Source organism: Coptis chinensis, chromosome 8, assembly GCF_015680905.1.
Source record: "Coptis chinensis isolate HL-2020 chromosome 8, ASM1568090v1, whole genome shotgun sequence".
Taxonomy (NCBI): Eukaryota; Viridiplantae; Streptophyta; class Magnoliopsida; order Ranunculales; family Ranunculaceae; genus Coptis; species Coptis chinensis.
In genome coordinates, this window is record NC_141463.1 from 84,278,064 (window position 1) to 84,296,641 (window position 18,578).

The 18,578-nt window shown below is 34.7% G+C and overlaps 2 protein-coding genes across 2 annotated transcripts; both read left to right on the forward strand.

Moving 5' to 3' along the window:
* The first annotated feature begins 2,269 nt into the window (after positions 1–2,269).
* On the forward strand, positions 2,270–3,626 carry LOC147483675 (G-type lectin S-receptor-like serine/threonine-protein kinase SD1-1). The gene is made up of 4 exons (XM_086579615.1): positions 2,270–2,687; positions 3,004–3,123; positions 3,316–3,437; positions 3,519–3,626. The coding sequence occupies exons 1-4, from the start codon at positions 2,507–2,509 to the stop codon at positions 3,624–3,626; spliced, it is 531 nt and encodes a 176-aa protein (XP_086435741.1). The 5' UTR covers positions 2,270–2,506.
* Positions 3,627–8,916: 5,290 nt separating this feature from the next.
* On the forward strand, positions 8,917–12,802 carry LOC147483676 (uncharacterized). Its single transcript, XM_086579616.1, has 2 exons — positions 8,917–10,062; positions 12,536–12,802. The coding sequence occupies exons 1-2, from the start codon at positions 8,917–8,919 to the stop codon at positions 12,800–12,802; spliced, it is 1,413 nt and encodes a 470-aa protein (XP_086435742.1).
* Positions 12,803–18,578: the final 5,776 nt, after the last annotated feature.

Genomic DNA, 18,578 nt, shown 5'->3' on the forward strand with positions numbered 1-18,578 from the left:
TTCCATCTCCATTCCATACATAAAAACCACGCTTGTCATCTACCATGGATAGTATCTCCACAAAAAATCAGCCCAATCAGATGTGTCTAGTCTTGTCAAAAGAGTGCTAAAATTCTGGACCGTTAGATAAATTTCTAACTTGAACTCAACTTTTAGTAGGGCTAGACATGTTCAAAAGAGCTAATTTTTTGTGGAGATCAAATCCCCATAAAAAAAAATCAGTTTTTAGTTCATTGTGTAGGTAGGTAGGATTGCGTATGTCAATTCCTTATACCATTTCTGTATGCCGACGTAGCCAGCCCGATATATATACTGAGATGGACATAGAATTTGTTGTTCAATCGACGTCATATTTTTCAATGTACTGAGATATTTGGTCACAAGCCGAGTTCAATCAGATTACAAAAAAATGAAAATCCCAAGTTCAATTCCTGAACTAATTCCAATTTTAATCTGTTGCAGTCTTGCACTCACTATATAAATTTTAAATCCAAGGCAAGCAAATTTGCATAGAGTATGATTTATGACGTTATGGTATTGGGTCTAATTCAGAACTCATCTTATGTTTGCATCTTTACCAAAAAAAAAAAAAAAAAAAAAAAGGATATATCTGTTTGCATTTATTGGAGTTGCATCAAAAAGGATATAGGGAGGGATTCTAAGGACATATCTTATCTTAACACGTAAACAAACTCAAAATCGTTAGGATATTTGTAAGTTTTGGATTAGACTAATTTTTTGTAGATATGATTTTCTAACTATTCTAAACATTGTCACAAATAATAAAAAAAATTTAAACTTGCCAAATATGTCCCTAAAACCTCTCCCAAGGATATAAATGCTTTTGAATGCTATTGTATTGGCGTTAAGTTGGCGGAGTACACCACGAGTCCATGACCATGTTACGGAAAATGGGGTCAAAATCTTTATGTACAGTGAGATGAGAATATGAGATTCATCGTGCCATTTGGAAACTTGACTTAACTTGCATCTTTTTTAAACGGGGAAAAAGACAATCAAAATTGAGCAAATGATTAATTCAGCAAAATGTACGAACAAATTACCATTATTTCTAGTCCATTGTGATTATGATCGATTATATTTCTTTATCATACATGTCCCAAAATACTTGTAACCCATAAATCCCAAAGGAGTGAAAGGACTATGGGATTTGTAAATGTGAGAACTCAACAAGGGTAATTGAGTAAATATACGGGTGACAAGTTGACAACTCACTGACTCTCTGTCTAATGTTCCTCTCGTACAACAAACCACCATGGAGAACAAACTAATCAACCGCAGCGGCCCAACTCGTTTTTTTTTCCGATAAACATCAACGGCCCAGCTTTCCTCCCCATCACGCACTCTTATTCTCTCACCCGTAAATTTTGTACATGTTACGCATTAGTTTTTTTTGGGTTCTACTATTGACACCCCCAAATTGTGATTGGCAGACTCTGCCCAACTAGGCCCAATTTAGGGTATATATTTATATTGGGCACTATACAAGTCCTGTATACCCCCACCCAATTCACCAAAAATAAAAAAACTGGCACTAACCAATTTCAGCCTCCATTATATCTTTTTTCTCTCTTCGACCACTCTCTAACCGCATTTACCAAATTAGTATAAATAAATCGAAGCCAAATCGAAAAAGTGCACATAGCGATTTTTTTTTTTTTTTTTTTTTTTTTTTTTTTTTTCCTAAAGTCTCGAAGCCTATTATTCGAGATCGATAGTTAGGCATGGTTTATTCGGATTCTAATTCTAATTGGTAATTATAATTATATAGGGAATACATAATTATATTATTTAAGTGACATTAGGAATGTTTTTCTAAATTATCAATAAAAGAAGACTTGTTTTAATTTAAATGAGAGAAATAAGATATAATTATATAATTTAAGTGATCTAAAACCATTATTGCACAGTGGGCGAAAATGCTCATCTGCAATTTCAGGAGGCCACATCAGCAATATTTTTAAGTAAGGACACAAAATTAATTACAAAGCGAGGGCAAGATTTTTTTGATTTATTACAAATTGATCATTGCCTTGAATTTCATTGGATGCGGGATGTTCTCGAGATTGTTTAGATGTTCTCGAGATACATATATTAAGAACAAACTAATTACATGCCAATTACAATTTTGATTAAGTGATATAACTACGGAACACTAAAACACACAAATTGATTCTTCAAAAGAAACTTTTGCCTTCACCAAAACACACACACAAAAAACACAAATTAATTAACAACCCAATAAATAAACAAAACCCCAATCTGCTTAAACACCCCAACCACACATTCTCTCTCAAAAAATAGCGATGGCCTCAAATCTATATCTGAATTCGAAAAAGGGCCAGAGATCGAAGAAGAACTGCTCAAGCTCCAATGGTTGTTTTTCTTAATTCTAAACGTGGTCGTCGTGGTGAAGAACAGGTGATGACTTATATTTGTTTTAACCCGAACAGGTGATACAACAAACTCATGGCTTAATAGCAGCATGAATCTTGAGGAATGCAGGGTGAAGTGCTTGAATAATTGTTCATGTATGGCTTATACTAACTCTAATATTATAGGAGATGGAAGTGGTTGTGTTATGTGGTTTAAGGATCTAATCGATATGAGACAATTGACTGGGGCAGGGCAAGATCTCTACATTCGTATGGCGGCTTCTGAGCTAGGTATGTACTCACAACTTCTTTGTGTACAATATTAATTCGCACAGTTTATTTAACCATTTCACCTATTCACGTTCCATTATTAGCTCTACAATGAATTGTATACCTTGATGTTGTGTTTTTCCTCTTCTACTAATAGCTCTACAATGAAACACTCTGGTTCTGTTTCACTGCGATATGCTTTAAGCCAACACATTTTTTCATTTCATACATGTAGTGGTCTAATGCTCATCTTACGTGTTATAAAATTTATGTCTAACTTCATAGTTCCCCGATTGCATGCTCAAATAATCTATTGTCGGGTAATGTGTGTTCAAAGCTTCTAAAAGCAATTCAAGGAGGGAATGTGTGATAATGATCATATGCATTGCATTTGCTGCTGGGATGATTGTGTTAAGCTTGGGAACCTGGTGTTTGTGGAAGAAGAGAAGACCCAAAGGTATTGTTCATGATTTTTTGTTTCCATTGTTCTTTGCTTTTAAGGCATCAGAACCAAACCATGCCTTTATTGTTGAAATCCATATGTCAGACATCTTATGAAGGTGCAGTGGTTCATTTATGCTAAGTGCATATCCTTAGTATTTTGTAGTACATCAAAATTTTTGTATAACGATGATCATCTTCTGATCAAGTGAATGTGAGAAAGATGACCTAGAAATGCCGCTTTTTGATTTAAGTACAATAGCAACAGCAACAAATAACTTCTCAGAAGACAAAAAGCTGGGAGAAGGTGGCTTTGGTCCTGTATATAAGGTAAGTCTTACTCATATAGTCTTCACAAATTTAGAAGGTAAACTTAATATGATTTTCTATGTGGACAACTAATATCACTAGGGCAAGTTGGATGGAGAACGAGAGATAGCTGTAAAGAGGCTATCAAGGAACTCTATACAAGGTGTCAGCGAGTTTAAGAACGAGGTGTTATTAATCGTTGCTCTATAGGAATTATCTCTTTTCTCAAAACCTGTCGAGAGAACACTAAGAAGAAATCACAGGTATGAGTTTTTTGTGGTCTGATGGCAACAATAGAGTTTTTGCGCAGGTTTTTCTATATTGGTGTAAGTTTGGTGGCGATTTCTCTTTAATTTGATGATACTACTTCATTGTTTTGAGTTTTAAGATACCCATATTTGAATTGGCTTCAATAATTGTTTGCAGGAAACTCAATTGTCACATGATGCATACAAGTTCCTTATAAACTGAAAAAAATAGCGTTCTTAAAACCTCTACTTGGTTCCCAAAATTAGAAGTATGACTAAATCCTATCAAATTAGAATTCCACTTCAAATTTCAATTAGGAAGGTGAAGCACCGACCTCAACAAGCATATATATATATCATCGTGAGCGATTCGAACCCCATCAAACAAACATCGGGTTCAAAAAGAAAATTTTGAGGTACAGGGTAAGCTTTAGAGGTCTGCAGGCCGGGTGATTGAGATGGAGAACATGCAGTTATCGAATTTCGGAATCTACACAGCCGACGGAGGAGCATTATCAAAGGTTGGGGTTACCTTCGGGAGGAGAAGGATCAGATCCGAATCGATCTTAGTATGGGTTTGTGCTTGAATCAAATTTTCAATAATTTTATTTTGGTTTTAGTGTGTTTTGAATTTTCTGTTGATCTTTCACAACTTTTGCAACAACTTGGTATTCGTAGTGAACTGAAAATGAAAGTGTGAAATTACAAATTATATGTTACCTTTTCTATTTTCAATTAGTAATAGTTAACAATTTGTTTGCGTTAAATTAAATTGGGTTCTAATTGTTTGTTACAATGTCTCACCAAGTATGAGTTATGATTCTGTTTTCGTTGTGGTGATAGTGATATTTCACAACTTTTGCAACTTGATATTCGTAGTGAACTGAAAATGAAAGTGTGAAGCATTATTGAATTGGATTGCGCACTAAGACTATCGATATATGTCATGCTTTGTAGGTGCTTGCGTGCATCACGGAAACCACTATTTGTTCGTTTTGATCTTGAACGAAGAATTTTAACATTTGCAATCACTATTTGATGGTATTCATGTGCTTAACCGTTATTATGCCGATTTCACCATTTCCAGAGTTTTTGCTCCCAAGAAGCTCTAATAATGATCATGGATTATGCCGATTTCACCATTTCTGTTTTTCCCACACCAATTCCTCAATTCCACTTGACAAGGTATTACCTTTTAGTATTGTCATTCTTATATATGATTAATTCATTTATTTTAGTAGTTTGCATATTGTCAGGTTGGTCCCATTGGTGCATTTCTCCTAAGATGCATGTGCTAATAGTGGCGATCTGTTGTAGATATAGTGTTTCTTTTGAAGGGCATGTAATCATTGGGTAATACTTGAAGCAAAGAAAGTCCGTTTGAATATGAAATGTTGTCTGTTTTTTTTGACTTTTCCTTATTTGTTTTAGTACATGTGCCGCACATAATAGTTTAAGTACTTATATATGAGTGCTTGAATACCATATGGATATCTAGAGTATCTCTTGCAGCCTAAAGGAATTTTCCTTCTCCGACTTAAAATTAAATGAACTAAATGCTTGGCTTTATATTTGCATTTGGTATTATTTATATCTATTTTGGTTTCTATGTTACGTTTGTAAATAAATTAAGCCCTATGTTTATATTTTTTTTAGTAGCATTGTTGTCTTGCACACTATACTGATGTATCTTGAAATGGATCCTTAGCTCAATGGAAGAGCACTTGATGATGGTTCAATAAAATTAGTAACCTTCTTTTGATGGAGCAATAACTCTTGGTTTTGATATACAATTGTAATTTGAAAATCAACCATAATTTGAAAATCAACCGTAGTTATTTTGATTTTTCGGTATAGTACCAGGGTTAAGACTGTTAATAAAAGGACACAACAGGTGATAAATAAGTCCATATTTTTTTTCTTTTGAATCAAGATCTAACTACTAAGTTGTACAATGAGAGACAATGGTTTCAAATGTAATGTATGAAGATATAAAGGCGTGGTTCATATAGGCAAGATTTTGAAAGTTATTGAGGTAATGCATTATAAAGTCTTAATATTTTGGATGGATTTGAGATCAATCTTTCTTTTATTTTTCTTTTTTTAATGTATATGGCGTTGACTATGTCAGTTATTTTGATTTTAGGGGGGTATTACATGTGCATAAGTGTGTAGAATTGTCAAGCCCGTAAACAAATTGAAAGAGCTTGAGATAAAGCAACAACGTTGATCATCACATACAAAGGAGAGCACCATCATCCTAACACATTCAAAGAAACAAAGAAGTCTCTAACATCTTTGAATCATTTTAATTTGCTTATTAATTTTATATGATAGTTAAAAAAATTCATGTTCATTCGATCATGCTAAAATTTTAACCTAGCTTGATAAAATTTAGAATATGCTTCATATATTCAATTTCTTCTCTATCAATGTATAAAAGTTGATTTCTTAGCTTGCTTTGGAGTGATGATTCAATTCATGTCTTAAAGCCAACAGTTGGTACTCAACCTCTTACTCTTTTGTTGTGGTTGGTGCATGAATGTAGCAAGCTATTGAACTTGGAGTCAGATTAGCAAAGTAGTTGTGGGAAGCTATGGATTTATGTTACAGTACATGCTTAGCTTAGTGAATTTGAGTTGTTAGTTAAGAAAACTATTTGAATATTCGATTGAGAAACAAAATGGATGATAAAGATACATATTTTTTTTTCATCTTATTTTTTTGGTTTTTTTTTTAAAGTTTAGTGTATTGAATGGATTTTTTCAAATACTTTTAACCCTGTGGTTTAGCAGACATATAGGTTTGGTTACAAAAAGAAAAGAGAAGAAGACAGGGAGCTATCTTGAAGAACAAAGATGAGTATAAATTGCACTTCTTAAATGGTACGATCAAGTGCTAGAAAGGGACAATTCTAAGCCTAATTTCTAAGTTATAATTACTTGCATGGTTGTTTACTAAGAGATGACGATAGCATTGCAGGTCCTAATAGATTGAATGTCAAGTATTGAGATGGTGCATACAATGATACCACTAAAGAAAAATCTGAAGGCAAAGACTGAAACATAACTATGAATATGCAATGGTGCAGGACATGATTTATCATTGCTAATTCTTGATGCATTTTATTATTGCATAACTTCAAGACATATATTTGTATCCACGGACATGTATATTTATTTGTATCAATGAGATTTTTGACTAAGATCAAGGTATTTTTCTGTAAATGTAACAATCCCGGCATGGCGAATAAAATGGCTAGTATTAGATAAGTTATTCTAAATTATTCTAAATTGCCTACTTGATACTGGAAAGAGGTTCTTGAAAACTGAGCTATATTATAGTGTAGAGACATGAAAAACAAAAACACTATGATAAAACATTAATTCCAAGTTCAATCCCTTGGCAGTCTTGCACTGACTACAAAAATTTTAAATCCAAACTAACTGAATTTAAATTGTAGGTTATGATTTATGACGTTATGATATTGGGTATTTGGGTCTAAATTATGAGTTCGGATTCATCCTGCAATTTCTCATTGGACTTGACTTATTTGACCTTTTGGTGGGGGAGGGGGGACAATCAAATTGTGCCAATGATTGATTCAGGAAAATGTAAGGGGGGGGGGGGGGACAATCAAATGATTGATTCAGGAAAAATGTACGGGGACAATCAAATTATCACTCTCTATAATTGATTAAGGAAAGTCAAGCAATTGCATTGAGTATTTGCTTTGCGTCATAGCCGTCATTGACCAAAACCCAAAAAACAAACCATCACTCTCTATAACAAAGAAACTAACCAACTCATTTCAACATCACACCAAATACCTTATTTGAGTTAATAAATGTGTAATTATCTTATTTGAGTTAACAAATCACAAGCCTTTGAAAACATATATGTTGCAGCTTGTGGTGGTGGGAGAAGTCCTTGAAGGATCCGTAATTGATGCTCCCTACGCATTTTGTAATTTGCATAGCGCTATGGCCTATCGTACTAGTGTAATCAAGTGTTTTTGCGAAAGGCTTGTGCCTATGTGTTGAGATATTGGGCATAAATCATGTGCCAGTCCGAATTATATTTGACTATTTGAGTATATTGGGCATGGGCTTGGATCTAAAATGATTTGAGTTAATAAATGTGTAATTATATTACTGCTCACAAAAAGAAAAAAAGTTACTGAAACTGGGGCCAAATTCTTTATCTACATTGAGATGGATTCATTGTGCCATTAGCAAATTGGACTTAATTTGTGGTACTTCTGAAGACGGGGAGGGAAAATGTAAGAAAATGTACAACCCACATGACCATTATTTTTCCGTCCATTGTTATTAATTTATTATACCATACATGCTAACATGCCCCCAAAAGTACTCGTAAGCCACAAGGCACATGCCCATAACTATGGTGTTTATAAATGTGATAACTCAACAAGGGTACTTCAGTAAATAAACTAGTGACACCTCCCTGACTCCCAAAATAACTGTCTAACAAACTATCAAACCGCAGAATCACTCTCACTCAGACACTCACCCGTAAAAATTCGTACAAAGAAACTCTCACAAATCACACCTCACTTTTTTTTCCTTCACCTCATTTCTTCTAGAAGGGGTATTCATCAGTAATAAACCATAACTAATTCTCTAACAAACTCAATTCTCTCCCTCCACTCTTGACGTCACTCCCCATTTCTTCATTTCAACCACACTTTTAACCAAAACTTTTTCTACTACAAATACCCCTCATCAGTAAAAAATCTCACCTACTAAAACAAATATCCGGAAACTTCTACAGGGTCAAATCAGTCACAAAATATAACCTAACCAAGGTCAATATCTCACCACAACTGAAACCACAGTCACACATAACACACTTCACGCCTGGTCACTCATCTATAAATACCTCCCTTCACTCACTAGCCATCTCCTCATTTCTTCATTTCTTCTCTTTTTCAAACACTCTCTCTCAATTCAACAAACTCAACAATGGTGATAAGGAAGTTTCTTTTTCATCTCATCACCATTCTCGCTTTACTCATCATCATTATTCCCAACATTTCTTATGATGAATCTTCATCATCAACAACAACAACAACAACCATCGATGATTCCTCCTCTTCTTCATCATCTTCATCACCACCATCTGATTTTTCCAAGAATATAGACGATTCATCATCAGCTACTACTGCATTCTCACCACCAGCAGCCGAGCCACCTTCTTCTTCATCGAATGGTAACAATGTGCAATCACCAATGGCTCATTTGGAGTCAATATTAACAACGCTACCACCATCAGATTTCTCAGCTACTACTACATTCTCACCACCACCAGCCGAACCACCTTCTTCTTCATCGAATGGTAACAGTAATAGTAAAGAAGTGCAATCACCAATGGCTCATTTGGAGTCGATATTAACAACGCTAGGTTTTCAAGAACTAGCAGCAGCAGTTCCATCACTATCAGATTCCGCTTACTATACATGGAATGGTCCTTCAACAGTGTTCGCACCAACAGATGATTCGATTCGGTCATGTATCGGTTCCGGTTCAGTAAGTAGCTCATGTTCTGTACCTCAGATCCTTCGTGAGCACATAGTTCCGGGAATATTCTCTTATGATTACTTGAACAAGCTTGCTTTTGGTACTAAACTTGAAACTATGAGTACTGGTAGATGTATTACTGTTACTACTGCTTCTTCTACTACTACTAATAATAATAATCATGATTCTTCTAGTTCATCAAATAATGATACTAGTACGATTGTTTATATTGGTGGTGTTGAAATAACACATCCTGATTTCTTCAATAATGGTTTGGTTGTTGTTCACCGTTTGGAAGGATTCATTTCTCCTGTGTCTCCGTTATCATGTAACATTGAACGGATGAATTCATTCTCGTTTCCTCCTTTAAGACAAACTGATAACAACAATAATCGAACTAGTCCCATTTCTTCTTCATCACAATCATCGAATAATCCTCAAAACACTTCTCCTGCTTTAATGAGATTGATGTTGAAAGATGTTATGCTTCGTCTTCATTACAATGGGTTCAGTATTTTATCACAAGCATTGAAAGCCAAGTATCCAGAAATAGTGAATCTCCAAAACATGACTGTTTTTGCTTTGGATGATGCATCCATCTTCTCAGGTGGTCATGCTTATTTGAGTAACTTCCGTTTCCATATTGTTCCTAATAAGATGATGTTGAGCTCTGATTTAATGAGGTTACCAACTGGGACCTCTTTACCAACTCTTGATCCTGGTAAAAGTTTGAAGGTAAGCAGTGGAAATGATAGTGGTAAGATGATGAGGATCAATACAGTAAGAATTGAAGTGTATGAACTGATTTGTAATCTCAAGATTGCAGTCCACACCATAGTACAAAATATCAGGATATGGGTATTTATCGATATTCAATTTATGGATATGTATCGTGGATATATCCCCCTCTTTGGGGATATTTGACATTGTTTCACATGCAAATATCGTGGATATATCTAAAATATCGAAAAATATCGTGGATATTGTGGATATTTCTTGATATATCATGATACATTATTTATATTTATTTGAAATATAATAGTAAATATTAAATAAAATTATTATATACACAAAATATCGTAAAATATCGTAAAATATCTCCAAATATCGCAAAATATCGCAAATATCGTTGAATATCACCGATATTTGCAGTCGTATATATCTCTGAACATATCGTGATATTTATATATCTTTTTCTGGAATATGGATAGATATCCCCAAATATCGGGATATATCGGGATATTTTATACTATGGTCCACACTATTTCAGTGCCGTTTAGAGACCTTTCACTTGATGGAACGGCCACAGTAATTGCCTTCCTTACCCTAGTGGTAATTCTGTTTCTGATTAACTGTGGTATCGCCTATGGTGAGCCCGCCGACCCGACGAGGAAGTTCCCTGCTGTCTTTGGCGAGGCCCACGATGAAATTGATATAAATCCGAGTCAGTTGAGTTTTTAGGTGAAAGAATCGAGTCGAATCGGTCTCGCCCTCGGGCAAAGCAGACCAAACAATTGCTTTGGGCCACCAAACCAAAACAAAAAATAGGGCCACACTATTATCGGCTACAAAACAATAAACTTTCTAATAAAGAGTTCAGTTAGTTGCCACTTATTTAAATTATGACAAAAAATAAACCAACCATATTTAAAAAAAAAAAAAAAAATAAACATATGATTTCAATTAATCCCTCAATACCTTTTGAGACCCAACTTTTTTATATTAAACTCTTTGGCAATACTTATCCCACTCATTACAAAAACAATTAAAAAAAACAAAAAAACACTAAACCAACTCACAATTAAAACCCAAACTTTTATCTATATCTAAAAAACAAATAAAACTCTTCTTTCAAATAACAAAATCACTCCACAATCCCTCGGGAACCCAACTCCTTATTAAACTCTTTGACAATACTTACCCCAATCGTTACAAACAATAAAAAAAAAAACAAATAACACTAAACCAACTCACAATTAAAAAACCCAAACTGTTATCTATATCTAAAAAAACAAATAAAACTCATCTGCCAAATAACAAAATCACTCACAATCCCCGAGAACCCAACTCTTTATTAAACTCTTTGGCAATATTTACCCCACTCCCATTCGTTACAAACAATTAAAAAAAAACAAAAAACATTAAACCAACTCACAATTAAAAAAATCTAAACTTTTATCTATATCTAAAAAAACAAATAAAACTCATTTGCCAAATAACAAAATCACTCACAATCCCTGCGAACTCAACTCCTTATTAAACTCTTTGGCAATACTTACCCCACTCGTTACAAACAATTAAAAAAAACAAAAAACACTAAACCAACTCACAATTAAAAAAATCCAAACTTTTATCTATATCTAAAAAAAACAAATAAAACTCCTCCGCCAAATAACAAAATCACTCACAATCCCCGAGAACCCAACTCCTTATTAAACTCTTTGGCAATATTTACCCCACTAGTTACAAATAATTAAAAAAAAAACAAAAAACATTAAACCAAGTCACAATTAAAAAACCCAAACTTTTATCTATATCTAAAAAAACAAATAAAACTCTTCTCTCAAATAACAAAATCACTTCACTCGCTCTCTCTTGGATTATATTGAATAACACACGTTAAAAAAAAATTGATAACATTAACGCATATAGGGCCACATTTTATTGTCTTGCTTTAGGCCACCAAAATGTCGTAATGCAAGACCGGTCGAATCGAGTCGGAGATTACCCAGGAACTAGGGGAAGAACATAATTACGAATGCTGTGGAATCCCGTTCGCAACAATGTATGAATTGATTATGCACCGTAGCAATAGTGATGAACACTAATTTTTTTATATTTTGCATTTGATGTTCTAAATTTCTATATTTTTGCATTGTTGTCACGAATCACATTTGTAAACAGAAAGGAATGCTGATCAAGTTTCATTAACATGCACTAAATTCTTCAATGTCAAACTTGTATTTTTTGTTATCGCTTGGAACTTTCGCGCTTAAAGCTATATACATTGACTATTTGTACCTCAATTTTCCCATTAATGGAATCTCTTCTGTATATACATTGGATATTTCCAGGGAATGTTCAATACCTTTTAGCTCTTCACTATTCACAAAAATATATAGAATATAACAATATGGGATTGTTTTTGCTCGTTAGCATGCATTCAAGTATCTTTATTGTTGTTCTATAAAAACTTACTGAGAAACCCATTTGTAGACTTTGTCAATTTGGAAAGGGAAAGATTACAATGTGGATGGATAAGACATACAACTCCCGAGTCTGTAGAAATTACCTTATGGTCTGCAATGATTGTTGGCTAATCTATATTTAGAAGAAATCTTGTAGGATAAGTTCTATTATTGATCTCCTTCAATACTGCATTTTTGAGAGGCAAGCATGTTTCTACACCAAGTTTGAAGTCTGGGATGATACTTTGAAGTCTCTACCAAGTTTGAAGTCTGGGATACTGCTCTTACCTCTGGTCCTGAAAATTAATCTTCGTACAGTAAGTAATGAGCGAGACAGAGAAGGGAGTCCATCGTTGTCCATAACTAGGTCTGGCATAAATAGAGATGAGTCTAGAGTTGACTTGAAATGAGGATTATCTTCTCATCATTACGCTCTAGGCTATGCTAAAATCTTAAGCAATAAGAAATTACCTTAGAGTTTGAAAAGTACACCACACACAACACTCTCTCCATAGCTGAGGTCAAAAGTAAGTTGCAGATCCTAGAAGTAATAGAGCAGATGCTCACTGAGGATGTTTCTTCTTTTACTTCTTGCTTAGAGGCACTTCTACTCACTTATTAAGCCTTCAATTTTTCTTCAAATAAGTAAAGTAGGAAATCAAGTTATGTAACATGTAGAGGATTTCTGCTTCCTTATTCCTTATTATTATTATTATTACTGGTAGAGGGCACGTGTGATGCACATGATTGAAAGCTAGTACCATGTAATATGATAGCTGGTATTAAATACATGGTATAATCGATGTTGCATGTTTGTGTTATATTATTGGGGTGAAAATATTTGAAGAAAATATTTTTACTAATTGTCGATCACATACAATGTTTTAAAATTATTATTGTGTAGAGATATTCAATTTGTCCTTAAGTTTGGAATAGGTGGTCATCACCACACTATGCAACAATTAGTTACCTATACTATGCCAACATTTTGTCAATCCCAAGTGAATTCTACCACATTCAATATGGATACTTATAATTCATCAAGAAATAAATATCCATATTTATATGGAGTCCAAAACTATGATTGAGATCATTATCATATATATGTTTACCTCCTCGTGTTCTTCAAAGGACAAAGTAGAAATTCTTTAATGATCTAAAAGAATCACAAATATTCCCCTCTTACATAAGGTTCTGCTTCAAAATTTCTGATGTATCCAAGCGAAAAAATATGGCAAGGAAATTTTTGTTTTGAGTCAATGTGTGATGTAAGTTTTTTTTTCCCTTCGAGTTTAACAATTAAATACCACCTTATTGATAAATATATAGCCTTTCCACTTTCCAAGTTCACAAGCCTTTCCGTCCTTATGGTAATCAGAATGGCAAAAAAAAAAAAAAAAAAAATCGTCAAACTTTGTGTTGTCAATTTATGACAAATCAAGAAATTGAACCCAATAAATAGTAAACAATAATAAAATACAAAAAGAAAGACATTTTACTTTTTAACAAACCAACATAATATAATGTGCTGTGGCTAGGGACAAACCAACATAATCCCGGGTTCGATCTCGCAGCGGGAGTTTAAAGATTTGTAAACTGATTTTAGTATCTAATGTGGTAGTGATAACTATCAATCCTATCCATTCATTGTACTATGTAACTTTTTCTTATTAATACAATTATCCTTTAAAAAAAAACAGAAAAAACATAAGAGCATCTTTAGCAGTGATATCAACCTAGCATCAAACACCAAATTCTCAAGAAAAAACACCAAATTGACCAATATTTGGTTCCAGGTTTGGTGCTGTATCAAATCACTCACGCGGTTTTGGCTTTTGCCAACACCGCGTGGGCTTGGGCTTCTAATTGGGCTTATATGGCGCGATTTTCACAAAACCGCGCCAGAGATTGGGAAAGAAAAAAAAGAAAAAAGTTTATGTGCGATACATGGTACACTTGGGCATTAGTTGGGCTTTAGTGGCGCGGTTTTGCCAAAACCGCGTGGACTATATGGCGCGGTTTTGGCAAAACTGCGTAGTTGCTTGGTGTTTTTTTGGTTTGGTGTTTTTTTGGTTCAAAATTTTAGTGTTTTTTTGGTTGCTCTGCTAAAAATGCTCTAACAAACTCATAAGAAATCTAACTACTACATGATCAAAACAATGAAGGAAATTCTTGCACATCCTATTGTTCCCGTATACTAAATAAGATAGCATACACATATGGTTAAACACCCGTTAAATGTTTTATTAGTAATTGTTAATGCAGATTTCAACTAAAGGGAAGTCGAACGCAACTTTTAGGAAAAGGTGGTGGTCTAACTTTAATGAAGCCATTTCCTTATTCTTAGGAGTGTCCCCCTTGATAAGTTTTCTTTGTTATCTCTAGGTCCTACTGAGTCGACCCAATGGCAATAAAGATCCAGAGGTCTTGTATAGATATTTGTCACATATTGTGTATAATGCTGCAATCATCTCCATTCACTTCATAATTAGTTGATCTTTGAAGGTACTTAATATATATGTACTTCAATCTCATATGAACTATTTGTTGCATCCCTCTCATGCCTTTTTCCTTGTTTTGCATTTCCTTTTATAAGTCTTGTTGATCTACTTGTGCAACATATTTTCTCATTATTTCCTTGCTTTGTGCTAATTTATTGGTAGACTTTTTTCAACATTTGGTTTTTGCGATATTCGATGTTGGAGAGAGTAAAGAAGCTATGAGAGTGCCCGTATTGAATTTCTAAACAATAACAAAGTGAATATTTGAAATATAAATATCTCAAACATCACTAGGTTCACTTGTTTAAAAACTGCATCATAATGACCGGAGGATACTACACATACAAACCACAATAGCCATGTCATAAAAGAAACAACTTAAAATAAAATAATCCCGATAATTATCCGCAAGTTCTTATTAAGATAACATCCTTCCAAATAAAATATCAAACAAACTCTCGGAATAAAATTCCTCACTACCATGTTCTCATGCCAAAAAGGTAAACTACGTTATTACATCCTTCCATAGGAATCCCGACTGAAAACTAAACTAACGGACTGCTCGGGGCAAGAATCCTAATCACCGCATGTTCCCTACCTTCCACCTATGTTCCCAAGAACACACCCACGTTGCCAAAACAAAGCAAACATGGATTGAAATAAAATGGAATTTCTTTGGTATGAGTAGACTAACTACATATAAACATTTCAAACTTTACTTATCCAACTAACACTTTAAATCTATCATAACCTAATCATTCTCGAAATGGAAGGCAGGGGGAATTCGTAATCTCTTTATCGGCATAGTTTCTTCCCAAGCAAAACTTCCATTTTATTAAACTTCATTCTAATAACTCCTTTTAATATCTAAATAATTAAATTACACTTACCGATGTCCGCCGCTGTATAAGGGTAGGACCGCGTCCCTGCAAAAATATTATTAAAGTCCTACCTCCCTCACAAAGAAAGTTAGAACTTGTATATAATATATGTAGATATCCTATATGGATTCAAAGTAAGCCCAAACACACTCTCGCATAATCAAATCAATTTCTCTTTGTCAATTAATCAATTACTTTTTCTTATACACCCACCTTTTAGTACCTACTCCACGATTTGCACTCCACACATTTGCCAAATCACACATTCCTTTGCCTCTCTCTCCCAGAATACCTCAATATCATAGCCATCTCTGCGGGATTTCATACATATTTCACGGCCTCTTTGGGCACAAAACTCAGTCATTCATGGCACATTCAATGAATACCTATCACCCATTCATCACTAATCCGGCCATTCATGGCATTCATTGAATTTGGGTCGTTCATTCGCCACATTCAAGGAATACCTAATCCTACATTCCCATACACTCAAGGAATACAACTAACCCAGAGGCAAATACCTTAGTTCCTCTTAGTATACCCAAACCATCCGGTCATTCATGGCATATTCAATGAATACCCATTCATGACATTTAATGCTATATAACGCTAACGGGGCCATTTATGGCACATTCAATAAATGCCCACCTAACATATGACTTCATACCATAAACTCAATTCCAAACTTGGCATAGAGTTCAAAAAAGGGTGCGTGTAAATTTTCTTTTACGATTATTGAACTTTATTGCATAACTTATTTGAGAACGAAGGAAAAATCTTGATTCAATTATTTTTGGTTTACGCTGTTATAATTTCACGGATGTATAAGCGTCAGAACGTTGTGTATCGTAAAACCGAAAAATCACAAAGTAGTAAATACATGTACACAAGTATATTTAGGAAGGTCTTAGCCTAAAGTCAAACACGTTAATAGTCCTAGACTTATCCTATTAGACCGAATCATAATTTTAGGTAAAAGTCAAATTTGGGTCAACTGGTCAAAAGTCAACCCCGGTCAAAGTCAATCAACTCCGGTCAAATCAACATTGGTCAACCAGGCCTAAACTCCAAAACCCAAAAAGCCCAAAGCCTGGCCCAAAGGTAAGTCCAAAAAAAATCCAAACAAAACATATAAGCCCATCTTCACGATTTGGCCAAGCCCAAATCGGTAGTTCACTTCTTCATCTCCTTCCTCATCCCACTTCCGACCCCCGCATTACCTCCACAACAGCCACCACCGGCCACCTCTAAAACAAAAGGAACCCAGCGGTTTTCATCCCCAATAAAACCCCTCTCTACACACCTATCTAACAATTCATGATTTTAGCTATCTTTTTAAAAATGGCATCCCCACGCCATTAACAAACCTTTGGAGCTTGCGTTCCTCTCCAAAGACACCAATCCACGCAAATACATCCACCTCAACCCAACAAATTCTCAAAACCAAACAAAAACACTAATCAAAACAACCTTAGTCCCAACAATCAAGCCTTTGGGCCGGTTTGGTGTTGATTTGGTCGCCATCAAGCTCCTCCAAAAGCTTGTTAGCCCACTTCGCGACACCAACAACCCCATCTAACACCAATTAGAACACTACTTTCCAAGATCACCTGAAATAAAAAAATAAAATATACTTCAAACACAAAACATGAAGCTGACGGTTTGGTGCTTTGTGCCGATGGCGACGCCATTAACCACGGGCGGTCAAGATGTCATACTGGCTACTAATTTTCAACTTTACCCTGTTCAAGACTCCGGTTCACCTCCAGATCCATGTATTGCTTTGAAGGTTGGAGAATTGCAGAACTCTAAATTGGTATTCATATTAATTGGAATCCCATACAAGAAGGTGTGGAATCCTAAGGTTCCCTGGGAAGTATGCTTTCCTTCGGTCATAGATTTGGGGCAGGACTTTAACTGCTGATAGTCTGATGAAAAGAGGCATCATAACGGGTGAATAAGTGTCATGTGCTGCCAGGCTGAGGAAATGTCCAGCATCTCTTCACGAATGGTTCTTTACTTCTGAAATTTGGAGATGGTTTCTTTCTTGATGTCCTTGTCAGGTGCTTAGTCACACAAACCATCTGAAGTGGGTAGCCATCTCTCTCTCTCAAACCCCGGTTTGGCGATTTGTGCACAAGCCTCCATAACTCTCGCTCTTAAAAATTTAAGCGGCTCTAGAATTGGAGATAGAAATCATTGGGTTTTCCTACAAGTATGCTTTTACAGCAAACAATTATAACCTAATTCCAGTTATATGAAGAACATGTGCACTAATTTGACCGAAATTGAGATCAAAATAGATATAAATGAATTCCCCAATTGAGTAAATTGGTATAAGAAATTTAACATGAAGAAAGTGTAGAGCAGAGAGAATAAGGAAGGGTGTTTTGGAAACCCATTGTTTAAGGTGAAGATTATTAAACTTTGAAATGGTTTTTCTGGAGTAAGAAGTTTCATCAAAACAGTCATGGGGAATGTGTGCATTTATTTTCAAAAAGAAAGAGTAGATAACAGTGGAAGTAGAGGATAAGGTGCTCCTAACAACAATGTGTTACCATACTCCTAATTAAATATACTTTTATGCTCATACTTTTATTTTGAGTTGAAAGCACGCTATTGGAGCCATTTAGCTCCCCATTTTGTTTTTGCCATAAATATTGCTTTGGATAAGGTAAAAACAGTTAACATTGGACCACTTGACAAAAAAAAAAAATTAGTGACATGGTAGTAAATAATTGATTAAAATTATAGATATAAAGGTGCCCCTAGACGCTCCTCAATGTGGGAGCTTCGAATATATG

What these genes read in the sequence shown, in the direction of transcription:
- LOC147483676 (XM_086579616.1), top strand. Translation starts at nt 8,917, where the DNA reads ATGGCTCATTTGGAGTCAATATTAACAACGCTACCACCATCAGATTTC. An exon ending in TACAAAATATCAGGATATGG is followed by an intron (nt 10,063 to 12,535) that starts GTATTTATCGAT and finishes ATCTATATTTAG; the next exon opens with AAGAAATCTTGTAGGATAAG.
- LOC147483675 (XM_086579615.1), top strand. Translation starts at nt 2,507, where the DNA reads ATGAATCTTGAGGAATGCAGGGTGAAGTGCTTGAATAATTGTTCATGT. An exon ending in TATGGCGGCTTCTGAGCTAG is followed by an intron (nt 2,688 to 3,003) that starts GTATGTACTCAC and finishes GTGTGTTCAAAG; the next exon opens with CTTCTAAAAGCAATTCAAGG. An exon ending in GCTTTGGTCCTGTATATAAG is followed by an intron (nt 3,438 to 3,518) that starts GTAAGTCTTACT and finishes TAATATCACTAG; the next exon opens with GGCAAGTTGGATGGAGAACG.